The 17,437-nt window shown below is 42.6% G+C and overlaps 6 protein-coding genes across 6 annotated transcripts; 4 read left to right on the top strand and 2 right to left on the bottom strand.

Annotated features, from left to right (window-relative positions):
- Positions 1-1,627: 1,627 nt before the first annotated feature.
- SS1G_11926 (hypothetical protein) lies at positions 1,628-7,530 on the top strand (the record flags this gene model as incomplete). The annotated part of the gene is made up of 3 exons (XM_001586847.1): positions 1,628-4,532; positions 4,586-5,046; positions 5,092-7,530. The coding sequence occupies 3 exons, from the start codon at positions 1,628-1,630 to the stop codon at positions 7,528-7,530; spliced, it is 5,805 nt and encodes a 1,934-aa protein (XP_001586897.1).
- A 587-nt stretch (positions 7,531-8,117) lies between these two features.
- Positions 8,118-8,336, top strand: SS1G_11925 (hypothetical protein; the record flags this gene model as incomplete). Its single annotated transcript, XM_001586846.1, has 1 exon — positions 8,118-8,336. The coding sequence occupies one exon, from the start codon at positions 8,118-8,120 to the stop codon at positions 8,334-8,336; it is 219 nt and encodes a 72-aa protein (XP_001586896.1).
- Positions 8,337-9,524: 1,188 nt separating this feature from the next.
- Positions 9,525-10,220, bottom strand: SS1G_11924 (hypothetical protein; the record flags this gene model as incomplete). The annotated part of the gene is made up of 3 exons (XM_001586845.1): positions 9,525-9,656; positions 9,734-9,874; positions 10,047-10,220. 3 exons carry the CDS (start codon positions 10,218-10,220, stop codon positions 9,525-9,527), a joined length of 447 nt encoding a protein of 148 aa, XP_001586895.1.
- Positions 10,221-10,577: 357 nt separating this feature from the next.
- SS1G_11923 (hypothetical protein) lies at positions 10,578-11,632 on the top strand (the record flags this gene model as incomplete). Its single annotated transcript, XM_001586844.1, has 2 exons — positions 10,578-10,960; positions 11,038-11,632. 2 exons carry the CDS (start codon positions 10,578-10,580, stop codon positions 11,630-11,632), a joined length of 978 nt encoding a protein of 325 aa, XP_001586894.1.
- Positions 11,633-12,783: 1,151 nt separating this feature from the next.
- Positions 12,784-14,056, bottom strand: SS1G_11922 (hypothetical protein; the record flags this gene model as incomplete). Its single annotated transcript, XM_001586843.1, has 4 exons — positions 12,784-12,916; positions 13,020-13,373; positions 13,469-13,680; positions 13,790-14,056. The coding sequence occupies 4 exons, from the start codon at positions 14,054-14,056 to the stop codon at positions 12,784-12,786; spliced, it is 966 nt and encodes a 321-aa protein (XP_001586893.1).
- A 1,778-nt stretch (positions 14,057-15,834) lies between these two features.
- SS1G_11921 (predicted protein) lies at positions 15,835-17,179 on the top strand (the record flags this gene model as incomplete). Its single annotated transcript, XM_001586842.1, has 4 exons — positions 15,835-15,855; positions 16,264-16,353; positions 16,923-16,942; positions 17,128-17,179. 4 exons carry the CDS (start codon positions 15,835-15,837, stop codon positions 17,177-17,179), a joined length of 183 nt encoding a protein of 60 aa, XP_001586892.1.
- Positions 17,180-17,437: the final 258 nt, after the last annotated feature.

Genomic DNA, 17,437 nt, shown 5'->3' with positions numbered 1-17,437 from the left:
AGTTTATAAAGTTTGCAATGCCAATATGTGTAACCAAAGGTTATCCAAGGCTTTAGGAGCACAATAGCAGATATGTGATAAATTTTTCGAAATGCAGTAAGCGAGCAATGAAGGGCTGAGATGAACTGACGAAAGCCATTTCCAAAGCGCGTTACCGAACTCTTGGTGTGGGTTTATCTCCAATCACGAGTTGTAAGGCCTATGTATATGGTGCAACAGATCAAAAACGTGGTGAGAGGTTCATGTTGCAGGTGTGGAGAGAGTTTTATTTATCATTATTTGACGAGTGGAACTATTTATATCCCAACTGGAGCCATACGTACGATACTGTGCCCTGACTGCGGAGCGCTGAAACGAATGACCCCCGCAATTTTGGTGATCTGCTGCATGACCCTAGTAGCGAAAAAGCGCGAAAAAATATTCAACACTGTAGAATTGACTTGCAAGCTAAGCTACAAGTATTCTGATCACAGAACCATAGAATAGATGAGAGTTGTAAGCGCTTATCGTAAACACTGTGCTTGTGTTTCGACGTTGAAGCTGAAGTGCACCACCGCACTGGTGAGAAACGAGCTGGGAGGACTCGGTTTTCACGCCGAATGAAAATGGGCCACTTGTGTATGATAAAATACTTGGGAAATCGATTAATACTTGCCCCCAGACTGAAATTCATGATTCTCTGCATCTTAAATTAGACCTCATAACATCCAATCTTTCAAACTCGCGATAATTCTGCCACTGAAAGGGCATTGCCAAAGTACAGTTCGTTTGGTGAATGAAAATAGAAACAATCTTTCCCGCTATCACAACCATCCGGAGCGTAAGGCAATCTTTAGAGACGAGACAGTACACTAGTACGGATGCATTTACGTCTGGTGAGCAATTGGCTCCATAAGAACTTCACAAAACAAAAGACAGGCTCACCGGACGCTCCCCGGACGCTCGCCGAGAATCAATCAAGCAGTGCTCCCAGTGAGCTCGTGACGGATATAGTTCTGCCTGATTGATGTTGGCATCCATTATTTGATCACCGACCCCATACTTGATGGAGCCTGCTAATATGAAGTCTTGGTAAGATTCCAGAGCAAAAAATGAAAGAGGATGGGGATCATCTGGGCCTATTTCTCGAGGTAAATCTCAGACGTCTGATGTAGCCGAAGACGGCTAATACCCGCCCGAGATAGTCAACCACATACCTCGAGGCACAGCACAATCAACTAGGTAGCTCTAGACAGCTTGAGACACTAATGGGTCTCATAACTTAGAGTCTTTGAGATTGAGGCGTCGACAGTTGGGTGCTTATAGCAAAAACAGGGGCTGAGCACTTGTGGTGACAATGAAGAATGTCTTTTGAATTCTTTTTCGAAATGGCGGGGAGAACATGGATATACATAGTAGGTGCATACATGCTGCAGTAGCCTTGTGGCCCGAGCGTCAAGTAAATTTATGCCAGCCTCGTGCCTTCTTCATTCGCGTCGCGTTTCCTAGATAGCATATAGCTTTCCTAAGATGGAGATACATTCAATATGAAAATCTAAAGGTGCAAGAGGGTACAGTGCGCCGAATGAACTTGAGAAAATAATGGCAGAATCTGTGCGTTCATGATATTGTACAAGCTTTCTAAAATATGGCCTCGGTCAATTCTTTAGGTCTACATCAACCTACAGGGCTTCAATATGCTATTAAAGAAGGCTACTTGACTGCGGATGCTGCTAGTAGTTCATACAATTGGTACAATGTTTGCGATGACGATACAAGCTCAGAGGTCGACGATGAATTGCTAGTCACACTGAGATGTGTAATTTGGTCGCGAGGAGGGGTTTTTCGAAAAAGCTACAATTTCGACCTTGAGAAAGAACCAATTACACAGGCATTATTGACCTCGTTTCCCAGTGTTGGGCCATTGCCATCCAAGAATGGAGCACCGAACAAGCAACACACGGGTCCGAATACTAAAGAAAAGGCAATTGTGGTATTCTTAAAGACGCAGGCGCATATTTACTTTCTCTCTGGAACCAGCCATGTCATACATTTGCCGTTCGAAGTCGAGTCTGCCACTGCAGCACCTATTGGCCTCATTATACAACGAAAACTACGCGCGGAAATTAACGTTGCAGCCTCTATCAAGTTTCCACGAGTACCACCCAACTCATTTGTCTCATCCCAGCCTCAACTTTGGTCTGCGGCAAGCTCAATTCAGTCAACCTTCTCTACCGCAGATCTCGGGGCTCCTATGCAGATGCCAACTCAAATCTCTACCTTGAAGGATCTGTGGGAACCTCCTCCTGCTCAAAGTGATGCGAACTGGCCACGATTATTTTCCTTGTCGGATCCATTATCAGAAATGGGTTTAGTGGTGGCTCAGCCAGGCTTGTCTGATGGACGAGGAAAACGAAGAAGCTCCGGAAAAATATCGACATTGGACCCTTCGGAGGAGATTCTTCATGTATCCCGACCGAACGAATTCTCTGCCAAGGACTCAGAAAATCCTCTTGTATTAGCCATCACCTTGAACCGAGAAACTAGCATGTACACAGTGTGGAGGTTAGCTTATATCGGGCAAGACACAATATCAAACGGGAAATCTCGGGTTCCGAGTGGTGCAGCGTCGCGTCGGCGAAGTTCATTCATGCCGAGTGGAACAGGAGCCACGACGCCCGTGGGAAATAGTCAGCAGACGTTCCGGGAAAGTTTTGGTGGAGTTGTTTCTGGTTTCAAGAAGCCCACATGGTCAGAGGATGTGAAAAAAGATAAGAAAATTGATTTTGTATCTACTCTTGATCCAGACTACGAAAGTGGTATTATTCCTAGAAGAAGTTCTCGGCGTGTGAGCTCAATGTTAGCAAGAGCAGATTTATCTGCTTCACACGAACGAAATGCTTTCTCTGAGCTAGCGACTGGTCATCAGCACAACACAGGTCGAGTTCGTGATTCCTTAGGAAGCCAGCACACCCGAGCGAGCATTGGATTGAATGGACAGACTTTCTCTCAAGGCAGTCAGCTGAATCATAGCATTAATAGCCACCTTGAAGCACCTGTTGATGAACTTTTGGATCAACTCCGCGCCGGGGGTGATTTTGGTGGCTTCAATGATATGGGTCTTGATGACGAGGAATTCGACGCTCTTCGGCAAGAAATTATCCTTGCCAAAGTGTGTAGTGTCTCAGCCGAACATAGTAATGTTAGGTATTCAAGCCAACATATTCCGGCAAAGAACCAGTGTAAAATCTTTATACTACCTGCACCATCATCTGCGGCGGATGATCTACAAGGCAACTCGATAGTCATATGCATTTTGGATTCCGATGAGAAAAAGCTTCTTGTAATGACTCTCAACACTAAGGTACATAGAAAGGCCCAGTTCAACAACAATGAGGTGTCCCCAAATTCAGAGAAGGAAATGACCCTGGTCAACTTGAAAGAAGTGATGAGAGCGCCCGGTGTGATCGATGCTTGCAAATTCGACGACGGCAATATATCTCGTATTTTAGTTTTGACTGAAACAGACGATGGCTTTGGAGAACTGAGCTTACAAGCCCCATGGAGCATTCTTATGAAGGTAACTCTGCCTGCAAGTTTTGTCATACATAACACTCGGAACTTAAGCCACAACCAAGACCCTAGTAAGAAGAGGGAGGGGAGTTTCAAGAGAGTACTAAATCAAGGACCTCGTGCCCTAAAAGGTCTGCGTAACCCGCAGCCTCGTGGGCTTGTTGACTTGGTGGATGATGAAGGCAAAATGCATCAGTTGCAAATTCTCATGCAGCCTCGCAGTCCTTATGTGGCTAAAATTCTTGAAGTATGTACAAAGGTTTTACCGGGTGCAAGTGGAGGCGAAGGAATGCTTGTTGCATGGTGGAATTCTATGAGATGGCTTCAACTCGAATCTATTGATACTCCAGATTCGGAGTGGACATCTCTACTTATTGTTCTATTTTCGATGGTCTTCAGTTTCGGTGCTGCCAAACAAACTCAAAAGAAGGCCCATGCTACAAGGAAACCACGCACAGCATTTTTAAGGTCCAGCAGTGGCAGACAGGTAGACATAACCTGCTATGAGACCATGCTCAGTCATTTGGCTCCATATGGAAACCCTATACCGCCTTGGCTTAACAACAGCGCATGGAAATGGCTAGTCAACGAACAGGAAGATTCTGGGCCCTTTTCTTCTGCGACGGACAGTTTTTTGTCAAAAAGCAATGATAAAGAAACGTTTATAAAAAGGCATGCGAATCTTGCACGAACGTTTTTATATTCGAAATTAGGCCAAGAAGCTGTCACAGGGTATTTGCCGTCGGCAACCAATAAGTCTCTTGAGATTCGTCAAGCTGCTTTAATTGAAATTCTTGCAGCTTTACATTTATTGCGCGAGGAAAGGAAACTTAACACAATGACAGCCGAATCGCTTAGTACTGGTGTGCCTGATTTGACACCAATCCTAGCTCAAATATCCCGATGGCTTAAGTGGGACAGCTGGATAGATTTTTATGAAACGGAGGAAGCTTCATTGGTAGATGCAGTTTACGATAATGGTGAGTCCTTCAATCCCCTTGTCTGAATGAAAAGTCGCTTAGTAGCTTCGTAGATTTTGTTCTCGCCTCTAAGATTGCTGAACCATTCGAATGTCCATCAATTTACACATGGATTCAAAATTGTTTACTCGCTCGAAGGTTGATGCCGTTCTTGACACTTCAAGATCTGGTCACGATTAGATCAGCTATTCCTACCCGGGGTATTCGAGACCTTGAGCGATGGCGTAGCTCAACACCAAGAACTCTACAACTTGCCCAATTCTTTTCGTGCATGCAAGATGGCTGGTCTTCTGTACAAGTTGTGGAAGCCCTATCTGCCGCTGGGGTAGACAACCTCTTCCTTGAGACTTTGCCAGAGGCTATACTTGCCCCGCTTCAAGAAGCAATCGTTGAGTGTCAAAGGGAACCACCAACAACGTGGAATAAGGAGCTCCTTGCACTGGTGGGCCGTGAAGATGTCAGTATGCTACTCACGTCTGGCCGCTCATCGAGGAATTTCCAGCCATCTTTATTAGTAAGTACAAGATCTTTTCATCTTCACAAAAGCTAACGTGTATAGCCACCATCACATGAATCAAATCTGGACGTCCATGCTATCTGCGCATCTACGACAGAAATTGAGGCCACTGGAGCTTTTGATGGCTCCGCTGAAGTAGATCGTCAAGCTATAACACGAGCAATATTCAAGGACGACAGAAGATTTAATGAAGCATCCAACATCCTGAATACTTTCAGATCTACAATTGCTCGTGTCAAATCGGCACCCAACTGGACGGAATCAGAATTGTTAGAAGCACAAAAGGAGCATGCTCAAATGTTGGCTTATCGCACTTTGGCCATTCCTTCTGGTAAAGGACTATTATATTATAGTGCCCGTATACCCCTCCTAACCCAAAGATTTGCTATTGGAGGGTTCAATTTAAGTTGTGTTATGAAGCCGAATAACAATACCATTGGTGTAGACAAGAATGCATTCACCGAGGAAAAGGTGTGTTGGGCGTTCTTTCATGCAGGTGTGTCTGCCGGTCTTAGCATTTCTCGTGATGCAAAAGGAATTGATACGTCATGGATTCTTTACAACAAACCACAACAGGATTTGAGTAATCGTCATGCCGGTTTCTTACTCGCCCTCGGTCTCAATGGCCATCTTAAATCCGTAGCGAAATGGGTCGCATTCAGATACTTGACCCCAAAGCATACAATGACTTCAATTGGACTACTTCTAGGATTGGCTGCATCTTATATAGGAACAATGGACTCATTAATTACTCGACTATTATCAGTCCATGTAACACGAATGCTCCCGCCCGGAGCAGCCGAGTTGAACCTTTCTCCGCTTACCCAAACCACTGGTATTATGGGTATTGGTTTGTTATATTGCAACACTCAACATCGTCGAATGAGTGAGATTATGGTATCTGAAATGGAGCATATTGACCAAGAAGTTGATGAAGAGCCTCTTAGGAATGAAGGCTACCGGCTAGCAGCAGGCTTTGCCCTCGGATTTATTAATCTCGGCAAAGGCTCTGATCTGAAAGGTCTTCACGATATGCGGCTCACAGAGAGACTGATTGCGTTGGCTGCGGGGAGCAAGAAAGTTGACCTTGTTCACATCTTGGACAAGTCCACTGCTGCAGCAATCATTTCCGTTGCTCTCATATATATGAAATCAGAGAATCAGGTCTTGGCACGCAAGGTAGATGTGCCAGATTCCGTTCTTCAATTTGATTATGTTCGGCCAGACGCTTTTCTACTTCGAACGCTTGCTCGGCACTTGATCATGTGGAGTAAGATAGAGCCTTCGCATAAATGGATTAAGAAGAGTCTACCTTCTCCCTATAAGAGTCGAAGTTCGTTACAACAGATCAAAACTTTAACATCTGCAGATCTTCCCTTTTACGATATACTAACTGGACTCTGTTTCAGCATTGCTTTGAGATTCGCCGGTTCCGCAAATCTGACCGCCAGAGACATACTCCTACATTATTTAGATGAATTCAGACGAATTTGTCAAATCGAAGCAGACTCTTTTGATAAAAAGTTGACGAGGAACACTGTTCGGAATTGTCAAGATTTATTGGCACTTGGCGTAGCTACTGTCATGGCAGGCACAGGAGACATTCCCGTTTTTCGTAGACTTCGTTCAATGCATGGTCGTGATGACAGCGAGACACCTTATGGTAGTCATCTCGCCGCTCATTTAGCCATTGGAGCTTTATTCTTAGGTGGTGGGACGTTCACTTTCGGAACTTCAGATAAAGCAATTGCTGCACTGCTTGTGGCATTCTACCCGATATTTCCATCGACTGTTCAAGATAATAAGTCTCACTTACAAGCCTTCCGTCACTTTTGGGTTTTAGCAGCGGAACCTAGATGTCTCATTACAAGAGATATTGATACCGATCAACCTGTTCCAATACCTCTTCAAATTACACTTCGTAATGGAGAGGAGGAAGAACGTCATACACCTTGTCTTATTCCCGAAATTAATCAAATTAAAACAGTTCGAACGTGCAGCCCTGAATTTTGGAATGTCGTTCTAGATTTGGAGAGCAATAAAGCACACGTTGAAGCATTCAAATCAACACAAACATTATACGTTCGTAAACGCCCAGCTCACGATGCAAGCACCAATGCATTCAAAGCAACTCTTCAAGCCTTAGACGAAGCCGACCAGACAGTCAATCAATCTCTTCAATGGCTATTTGAACTCCCTGCTTTCTCAACTCTCACTAAAGCGGAAAGAGCATTGGTACTACCGCCCGATCATGGTGGACCAAGGGATATTCATGCAGGCACGGAACAAACATCAGTTGATTCCAGGTTAGTTCTCGAACATGCGACGCTGGATAGTGGGAATAAGGATAGATTATTGGGATTAAGGTTATTGTTTGAGTGGGCTGATAAGGCAATGGAGGAGGGAAGAGAAATGAGATGGATTAGAAAAGAAGTGGTGCAGAGACTAAGGGCGAGAGTATGGGTTGATGAGATGGGGTAGAAATTGTTTGTTGTTAGGAGGGAATAAACGAATTTATGTGTTATGATGGATGTTGGGATTGACTCACATGATTCTGAAAATGAAAGTCAAAAGTTTGGCGGTATCGTCGGTGTAATTCCATAGATACCTAGGGGGGCATACAAATACCATGTTGTGCTTTTAGAAATCGTTTATATTGAGAATTATGAGATATATTTTTGTTCATTCAAGTACATAACTGGACTTGAATATAGCTAATATGAACTTCCTAGAAAATTGAACGATAAGTAGTGTGGATGTAGAGATACTTTATTTCACTTCACCCTGATGGGTGGTGTTCAACTGCTTGCTAGACCCAAAGTTCTAACAGCAGCGAAAATTCTAATCGAGCTTGAAGAAGATATTTGTTAGGAGATCTGATAATAGGGTTTGCTCTTCGCTACTTTATTAAAATTACTTTTTTAATTTTATATTTTGATAGTTGAATAATTCTACTTTTGGAAAGAAGGTCTAATATATGGTGACTGGTGACTAGATGCGGGCGAGCTTTTCGATTTTTTGTTGCGGGGTTTTCTTTTATTGAGTGTGATGTGGTGTGGTATGATATGATGTTTGGGATATGGGATATGGGATATGGGATATGGGATATGGGATATGGGATATGGGATATGGGATATGGGATATGGGATATGGGATATGGGATATGGGATATGGGATATGGGATATGGGATATGGGATATGGGATATGGGATATGGGATATGGGATATGGGATATGGGATATGGAGATGGAGATAGTGTAGTAGGATTTATGTATGAATTGCGGTAATTGTTAAAAAGGGGGAGGTGGGGGGTTGTATATATAAGTTGTACTACTTATAGTGAAAAGATACCGCAATTATCTTACATCGAAATTAGTTTATTCTTGAATTCTTGAATTTTTTATATAAACCTTCCCTTCCTAACTATCCTAACTCGATTCTCTCCTCACAAATTTAATATTTATATATATCTATCATATTATCTAACAACCATGAGCAATATTGCAATGTTATCCTATTCACTTTCTTAGTATTATTAACTTTGTGTGTTTTCTCAGCCTCAGCACCCATCGAGGAGGATTTTACAGAGGAACAGGTTGGTGTTGAACTCTCGACAGGGAGGTGCCAAGTTTAATGGTAATTTTATTATTTTATATATTGTGAGGAATGATTATATGTTTGTGGGGGATGTTGTTGTTATTTTTTTTAGCGGGGTATGAGGTGGGTGTTGGATTTTGTGAGGTTTATTTACACTATTTATTATAATTTCCTTCATTTTACAATTTTTCATACCTATTCATCCTTTTTCCCTCCCCTTTCCTTTTTCTCTTTTCACCATACTCTATACCCCGCCCCCGCGCAACCGTCCACCCAAACCCAACTAACAAACCCCTTCCCATACTCTTAATCCAACAAACTTTCCCCATAAACAGAAACCCCTACGTAATCGATAATCCCCTAAAGATCTCTTACTTAATAGCGGAAGGAAAGGGGTTTTGTAGGATTTTGTGGGATAAAGGGGTTTGTATGATAAGGTGAGTTTTACGCAGAGGAGGGGTGAGTGTGGTTTGGTGGTAGTTAGTTTGGAAAGTGTGGTGGTTTGGGGTTAGTGTAGTATTAGGATGCCGGTGGGTTGGGGAGGAATTGGGGAAAGGGGAAAGCGGGGAGACTGGGAAGGGGATTGGAAGGAGGGGCTGGAGGGGAGATGGTGAATGGGTAGGTATGGTGCTAAGAGGGTGTATTATGTGCAGAAAGTTGTCGCTTTTGATAGCCGATTTTCTTGAGATCGTTTATAGAATGAGTTATGTTTCCGGGGAAAAGAACTAAATCACAATTTTCTTCAGAGTAGTGATTAACTGTGAAATATGAAAGTCATAATCACATCTCAAAATTATACGAATATCCTAAGGAAACCCAGAATAAATCATTTACTAGTCTCCATCCCAACCTAAACACCACTCCCAATTCCCCTTCATTTAAACGGCTTTTCCCCTCCCTGGTGCATCCGCAAATTTCTGAGCCCATTTATCTTCTTGCTTGAATAATTCTATTGCTCTCATTGCGCTTGGAGAACCATGATCTGGATCAGCGTTGCCTTCGAGTAACGCCTATTAATGATTAGAATGCAGAAATAACTCCTATCGAGGAAGATTAGGAAGTGAGAAAAGCAAAGAGATTTACGTACCTCGACTACTTCAGTCTCTCCTTTGAATACAGCACCTGCTAGAGGAGATTGTCCTCGATCGTTCAATGAATTGGGATCTGCACCATGTTGAAGAAGGAGTCGGACGAGAGGTGCGTGGCCGTGGTAAGCAGCGAGCATTATCTGTTTTATCGTTTTAGAAATTGTGTATAAGATGAAAGATAGCATTGAAACATGTATATGATAGAGTAAAGGAGTGGTAACACGTGATGAGAGGTAAGAATCCAGTGAGCATCGCCATAGCAAAATTGCAATTTCCGCAGTGACTAGAGAAAAATAAAAACAAATAACATACGAGACTATCGCCCTTGTCATTCGTCATATTAGCTGGAAGTCCTGCCGGTAAAGCTTGTTCGAAAATCTCAATATCGCCATTTCGTGCTGCGTCGTACATTCTGGTTGCGAAGGCTATGGCTTCGGGTGGAAGAGAGGCGACTGTTGCGCCGTTTGAGGGGTTTGGGTTTGACATTTTTGGATCTTTTGAATGAAAATAGGAGATTTTTGGGTTGAGAAAAGAATGATAGAGTTGAAGGTCTTGAATATGAGATCTTCTGTTGATACCTATATAGATATGTTTGTTTTGGATACAGTCAGATTCTGGTTGAGGCTGAAGATTATTAATCTTGAAGTTCCAGACAGTTTGATTGATTAGCGATGCGATAGTGATGACATCGTTAATTTCTAGTATATTTATCCCTGTGGAAATAAGCTCAATTAGCTTTAAAAATACCCGTCCGCTAGTATCCGCTAATACCCGCAATATACAAAGCTTCCCGTCCCTCATCATCTCAACCCTCACCTCAATTCCAACTCACCAACCTTCAAAATGCGACCATTACTTCGTCTCCACGTCAAATCGACTCTTCCTAAAATCCTCACACCTCGTCTTTACTCCACCGCCACATCGGGTCGTCCGCAATTCATATCCTCTTTCCAAATCCCGACCCCGCATTCCAATGGTACTATTCGTGTTCTATCGCTTTGTCGTCCCGAAGCTCGTAATGCTATTAGTATACAATTATTACAGGAATTGCGTGCCCATGTAGATGATATTGCGGCGGAATATGATGCGGATGGGAATGAGATTCGAAAGGTTAGACCGCAGGGGGAGGATGGACCGACTAGGGCTTTGATTATTACTAGTGAGGTTGATGGGGTATTCTGTGCGGGAGCAGATTTAAAAGAGAGGGCTACTTTTACACCTGAGATGTAAGTCCCCTCGTATATACATCCGGTGGTGCAGATATAGTGTAGAGAAGAAGAGAGGGCTAATAAAGCTAAAACAGGACTCAAACATTCCTTCATAATCTTCGCTCGACATTCACCAAACTTTCCGCCCTTCCAATTCCAACTATCTCTGCCATTTCTTCAGTTGCTCTTGGCGGTGGTCTCGAGTTAGCTCTCTGTACACATATGCGGGTCCTTGCCTCAACAGCCGTAGTAGGATTACCTGAAACTCGTCTTGGTATATTACCTGGTGCAGGCGGTACATATAGACTACCCGCTTTGATAGGAGTTGGCCGAGCGCGAGATTTAATATTGACGGGGAGGAGAGTTAGTGGTCCGGAAGCTTATTTCCTAGGGATTGCGGATAGATTGGTTGAGGTTAAAGAAAATGAGGGGGAGAGTGGGGGTGAAGGAAAGGAAAAGGGAGATTTGATGAAGAGGGCTAAAGAGGCGGTTTTGAAGGAGGCGGTTCTTCTTGCAGGAACGATTTGCGAGGGAGGTCCCGTGGCCGTGAGAAGTGCGTTGAGAGCTGTTGGGTGGGCGAGGGAGGATGTAGAAAATGAAATGTATGGAAGAGTGGTAGGTACTGAAGATAGAGATGAGGCATTGGTTGCTTTTAGGGAAAAGAGGAAGCCTGTTTTCAAGGGAAGATGAGAGATTCATTGGATTTTATAAGCTGAGATTTGATCACGAGAACCACTTTTCGATACTCCTTGAGCGGATTCAGAATAGATGGTAAAGCTAAGACGGAGTGAGAATGAGAATGAGACGGAGGGGGTTAGAGGAAAGCACCTATGGCATGATAAGACGTGAGCTCTGAGCTCTTTGCATATTCAGGCGTTTTAGTCACTAATTGGATTATTAGAAAGGAACATATACTTCATGTGAATACGACTGCATATCACGATATTCAGATATATTCTTTACCTCAGATGAAATTGAGTGGTTATCCTTATTCTTATCCTCCCCAAGAAATTTTCGAGTCGATACTGTGTGTGCTCTCGTCATTCCGAGCTGGAGGACGTTCTTAAAATTTTACTTCTTCAATATGAAATCAAGACCTCTCTTGACCCCTCCCAGATGTGGAAAAGACAAGTGTCGTTTCCATTCATTATCTTGACAATCATCCAATCTCATCCCACGTAAGAGGCTTCCTGGGAAATTGTTTTCGACAGTTCATGTTTTAGGCCTAGTGGACTAATTGATTTTATTTTGTTATTTGACGGCGTTATTTCATTTTCGTTATTTTATTTTGTTATTTCATATTCATATTCATATCCACAAAATATCACGCTTTGCACCATATCCAAAGTATCTGCATATAGTTAAGATTCCCAGGGACAAATTGTAATCGTATTAGTAGAAAGTCATGCTTTTAGCGTTTGGTATTGCGCGAAGGGTAGTGCAGAAATTTTGGATGGCCAGATGGGGAGAAGTGCTTAAGGGATGGATGGAAATTTAAGATTTAGATTATATGTATGCATCGTTTTGTATGGGTTTCATTTGATTTTTTGAATTTAATTGAATTTAATGGAAGAGGTTGGAAGAGGTTGTGATCAATGATCATAAATGTTGTTTTGAGATATATACTAGGGAAAAAAAACTATATACAGTGAAGCGCACGGAGTGTCTTTTCCTAAGACATGATATGTGCAAGATGCACCTCTAGAAGACGGGAAGTATGTACAAAGTTTTTTGGAGATGGTATGTGTAATGTGCCTATTTCTCATTTTGATGGCCTGAGTTCTTTTTCCTTTTTGTGAAAATGAAAGAGAATCAGAGGGAGAAAGAGGGATGAGAGAAATTTAAACAACGGGCCATCCGTTGCTAAATGTAAGATAATTATATCCGAATTGATAACTTCCATCTCCGAGACCGATGGTAGGGTTTGCGTAGTGGTAGTAGAGAATTGGTCCTGAGGATGAGAGATAGACGCCCCTGTTTTAGAAGTTAGTATATATATACATCTCAACGCAATGGAAAAGGTCCCTGTATGGAAAAGAAATCCCCAGGGCAAAACAAAAAGAAAAGAAAAACTCACTGTCCACCAGGTCCATAAACATTCCCATGACTAGCCAATAAAGTCGTCCCCCCACCCGCCGTCAAAGCCTTCCCACTCTGATCTACAAAACTCCCCGTCGCACTCTTACTTCTACCCATAATAATCTTATATTCCGCGCCTTGCGCCGGCTTCGTCTTATCATAATTACAGCAGATTCCGGAGGAGATGAGGAGATAATAGTAGCCTGAATAGTAAAACATGTAGGAACCTTCGAGGGAATGGGTACCGCTAGCGTTGAAGGCGAGTTGGTAGGAGGGGGAACCGCCGGCTTTGCTGGGTGTCGATGCCATGCCTACTTGGTAGATGTCGGACCAGAAGGAGCCGAAGTTTAGGCTGTGAGGGGGAGGAGAGAGAGTTAGTTTTTATGAGTGGTTTTTTTTTGGTAGAAGGGGTTTGAGGGGTAGGGGAGCATGGGTGGAGAGACGTACTAGTAGGCGCTGCCGACCTGGATGAGATTGGGATCAATGGAATTGTATGCGCTGCCAGTTGAGGATGCAACACCAGTAGCACCGTGATCAGTCCATGAACCTACTTCCATGGTCGCGGAGGTTGCAACTCCGATTGCTGAGTTTTGTGTACCAAAGGTAGAAACCGCGTAGTACATGTAGTAAGTTGATCCTACAAGATGAACATCCGGTGCCTACATATTATTAGCATAATGTTTTACATTCTCTACTCTGCAGGAGTTCCCAATCAAGAGACTCGAGATGATAGACTCGAGGAAATCAAAGGGAAAAAAGGTAACACACCCAGAGATCAGTATTCCCAGACAAATTAATACTACTCCCTTTAGTCAAAGCATCACCAACATACGTCCATGGACCAGCTAGAGCAGTAGCCTTCCATATCCCAATACCATTCCCAGTATTGAATTTAAACCACGTGCCGTCACTTGAACGTTGGATCAAGGCAGGATCATGTGCATAACAGTTACCAGAACAGGCGCCTGGATTAGAATATGCAGAGACGAGGCTTAGGAGGAGTCCTAGAAAAGGGAGGAAGAGACGAGAAAACATTGTAAAGGGATGATGATTATGAAGATGAGATGAAGTAGTTTGTGTGGTGGGGATTTTGAGGGCTTATATGCTGTGTTCCTATGAGGTAATCAGGCTACTTGTGACTATGACTCGCTCGAGGATGGTTTCTTAATACGTCTTCCCGTGGGAAGGATTACTAGAGAGAGATCTATCTCCGTGTTCGTAACCTTTACTTGGAACAAATAAGTAAGCTCATTATTCCTAGTTGCTCCCCTCTGTATCCTCATATATTAGAGTACCGGAACTACCGCTGCAATAATCCGTCATTAAGTTCTGCAGCTCTGCAGCAAGAGAAAAAGTAAAAGCAAAAGCAAAATATCCCAGCTACATACGCTAATGTACCCCAGCACAATAACTCTATATGGGAAACCCCACCGAAACACCCCGAGGAGCACTCAAAGCATCCTATTTTGTAACTTGTGGATCCAATGGTATGCATATGTATGCATATGTATGAACGCATACATGTTCCCTCTAAAAAATCCAACTCGTACGCTTATCTAACATCTCCCGGCACTCTCTTATTTTGAAACTTTATTTGCAAGCCGTGACCTAGAGGAGACTTTTATCCGAAAAGCGCACCAATTATTTTAAATGTATTTGGGGGGGGTTTCTTAGTGCATGGCTTTTCTGAGGGTGAGATGGATATTTTCCCGGAAGCTGGGTCTGTTCACGAGGTACTATGTTCCTTGCAGGTAACTTAACTTTCGTTGAATTTACCGTTTCTAGATTTCCTGGTAGTCTTTTTATCCGGTGGTGTTTATTCATAGGTATCCACTGCGTAATACTGCGTATATATGGTTAGACATACGTAATTAGTAAGATCTCACCTATGCCCAAATGACCAACACATACCTACTAACAGTCGAAACCCTTCCTATAACTTATTCCAAAATAATTGGTGGATTCATTCATTCATTCATTCATTCTTTACATCCATCCACAATACAAACCACAAACCCGGCGTCCACTCACAGAGTCACAGTTTCACAAAGCGGGGCTGGGGAAGAAATCCTACGCCATGGTTCTATCCCCCGTAGCGAGCACGGAATACCCAATTGGCCTGCCTGTAATAATAAATACCGACCAAGCACAGCAAGCACAGTGCATGAAACTAAAAATCCTGGGGAGAGCTTTTTTACTAGTTAGGTTAGGTTAGATTAGGTTGTGTATGTACCCCACAAAACCATCAAGAACCGTGCAAATTTCCGCTGTGTGGAGAATATCTTTGTCCGGATTTGGTTTGATGATAGATAGGTACCTAGTATGTATTTGTGGTACGTGACTTTTTTTCTTTTTGGAGGGTATTTTATATCCTGTGAAGGAAATGGTTTCCTTGATTTTCGCGGATGTTTGATACGGGTACAAGGAATTGTATCTACCTAGTATTTGAGATATACGGAGTATTATGGAATTAATAATCGGAGAAAAGGAGAGTTTAACTTTATTGGTTATGTATGTACAGTATTCAGATAGAGTAGATAAACATCTGACAGATTATTAATCTAAGGGTATGTACTCGAGTAGGTACGTATTCTATTTTTCCCGAAAGCAAAAAGTAAAGATCTTAAGACTTAAGAAAGACTTACCATTTAAACTTTCAGGGACTGAGTAAAAAATAAGTTCTAGAATCGAAGTATAAAATTCTAAAATGAGGAGAAAAGAAGGAAAGAAAAGTGGAGATGCGATTGAATCATGCGATATATATAAATCAATGGCGTAGGTATTTAGAGTTCTGTATTCTTTCCGAGTTAGTAATGTCTGATGTCCACGGGTCGGTAAACAAAAAACTACGAGTCTGACTCTGATGTCGGTAAACAAAAACTACGAGACTAATACATACGCTCGGACTCTCGCCCTAACTACCTAGGTATATCTAGTTCACCAGTTTCATTCATCTGATGTTGAATACTAGATATATAAGGTAAAGATCACCTAACTCCATACTAACGTGACGGACCGGCCCAGGCTTCAATGTATACTTTATGTGAGACTAGGGGTACTGGGCCCGGGGTACTAGGTATATATTTAGTGTACAGTATGGAGTTAGTGTGGCGGAAAGTCTGGAGTGGAAGCGCACGAATGGGAGGTGATTATTGGTTATTCGGGTGCATTGAGAGTTGGTATACGTTATACGTGGTTCAAACGTATGATTTGGTAGGATTACTTACCTTTGGTGAGTATAGTATAACATGATATATTTGGGTTCTGTTTTGTTTATTTTGATGGAGGCTGGATGGCTAGAGGGAGGTGGAGAATTACATAGGTACGGGAGGGTGAGGAAGATGTTTCATGATATTCTTTTCTTCTTTTCGTGGAAAGTTTTTGCTGTAAACGCGAATGTTTTCGCCTTTACTGATCATAATAGTTTCCTTTTTATTATTTTCTAATCGCATTCTATTCATAATCTAATAGCGCTGGCCCATTCATTGACTAATAAGCGAGCGGAAACTATCTTTCACCTGCGACGGAGTGGACTGATATTGAGATGACCAGTTACTACACTCCCGGAGTCAAGGACTAGTGATTTATAAAATGACTGTTTAAAGTATTACTTACTATTACTTCACAATAAGGTGATGTTTGAAAGCCGGAAGGGTACTGTGAAGTATATTATATTAATATTATATTGTATTTACGTTGAACTTGGGATGGGGCATCTGTGGATTTGAGCTTCGAATTTTGATAGCTTTTGATAGTATATGTATGTATTATGCTACTGGCGATGGGATTGGTTTAAATGGTCTGTTAGTCATTGTACTTATTGGTGTGTACCTCTTAACTTTGTTCTCCGTGTCTTCTTTTCTTCATGATGTCCATATAAATCTAACAAATTCGTCGATAGGTAGCACCACCGTATGATCTGTACACTTCCGACGGCGTCATTATTCCATAGAAAGGAGGTCGTCTGCTTAACAGTCGGCAGATTTCTCCCACCTATTTCTGTCTATCACCCTTTCTGCGATGTCTTCATCGCTCTCCTCAATGCTTAAACTTCTCGGCACCTCGTTCATTATCATTTGTTCCATTTCATACTGAGAAACTGCCAGAGTTTTCGTCAACAAAGCACCACAGCCGTCTACTGCGGTTGCGAAACCATGACAAAATTCAACAGTAGTTATTATTGAACAACTAATCATCCATCAGGACCCATTCCTGCGAATAAGAGCACCATCCATCGCTGAATCTGAAACCAAGTAAGGAAAAATCCGCCGTTATCGAGTTTGACCTACGGGGACTATAGACCGAGAGCAATAGACATGTTTCCCTCTCGCATCTTGGCTCTTCTCCCTCCTCTCGCTCTCTCTCACCCCATTCTCTCCCATCTCCCATCTACTTCATACTCTCCACAAATCCAGC

Source organism: Sclerotinia sclerotiorum, genomic scaffold (genome assembly GCF_000146945.2).
Source record: "Sclerotinia sclerotiorum 1980 UF-70 scaffold_20 genomic scaffold, whole genome shotgun sequence".
NCBI lineage: Eukaryota > Fungi > Ascomycota > Leotiomycetes > Helotiales > Sclerotiniaceae > Sclerotinia > Sclerotinia sclerotiorum.
The sequence above is the reverse complement of the archived record's forward strand: the minus strand, read 5'-3'. Positions and strand labels throughout refer to the sequence as shown.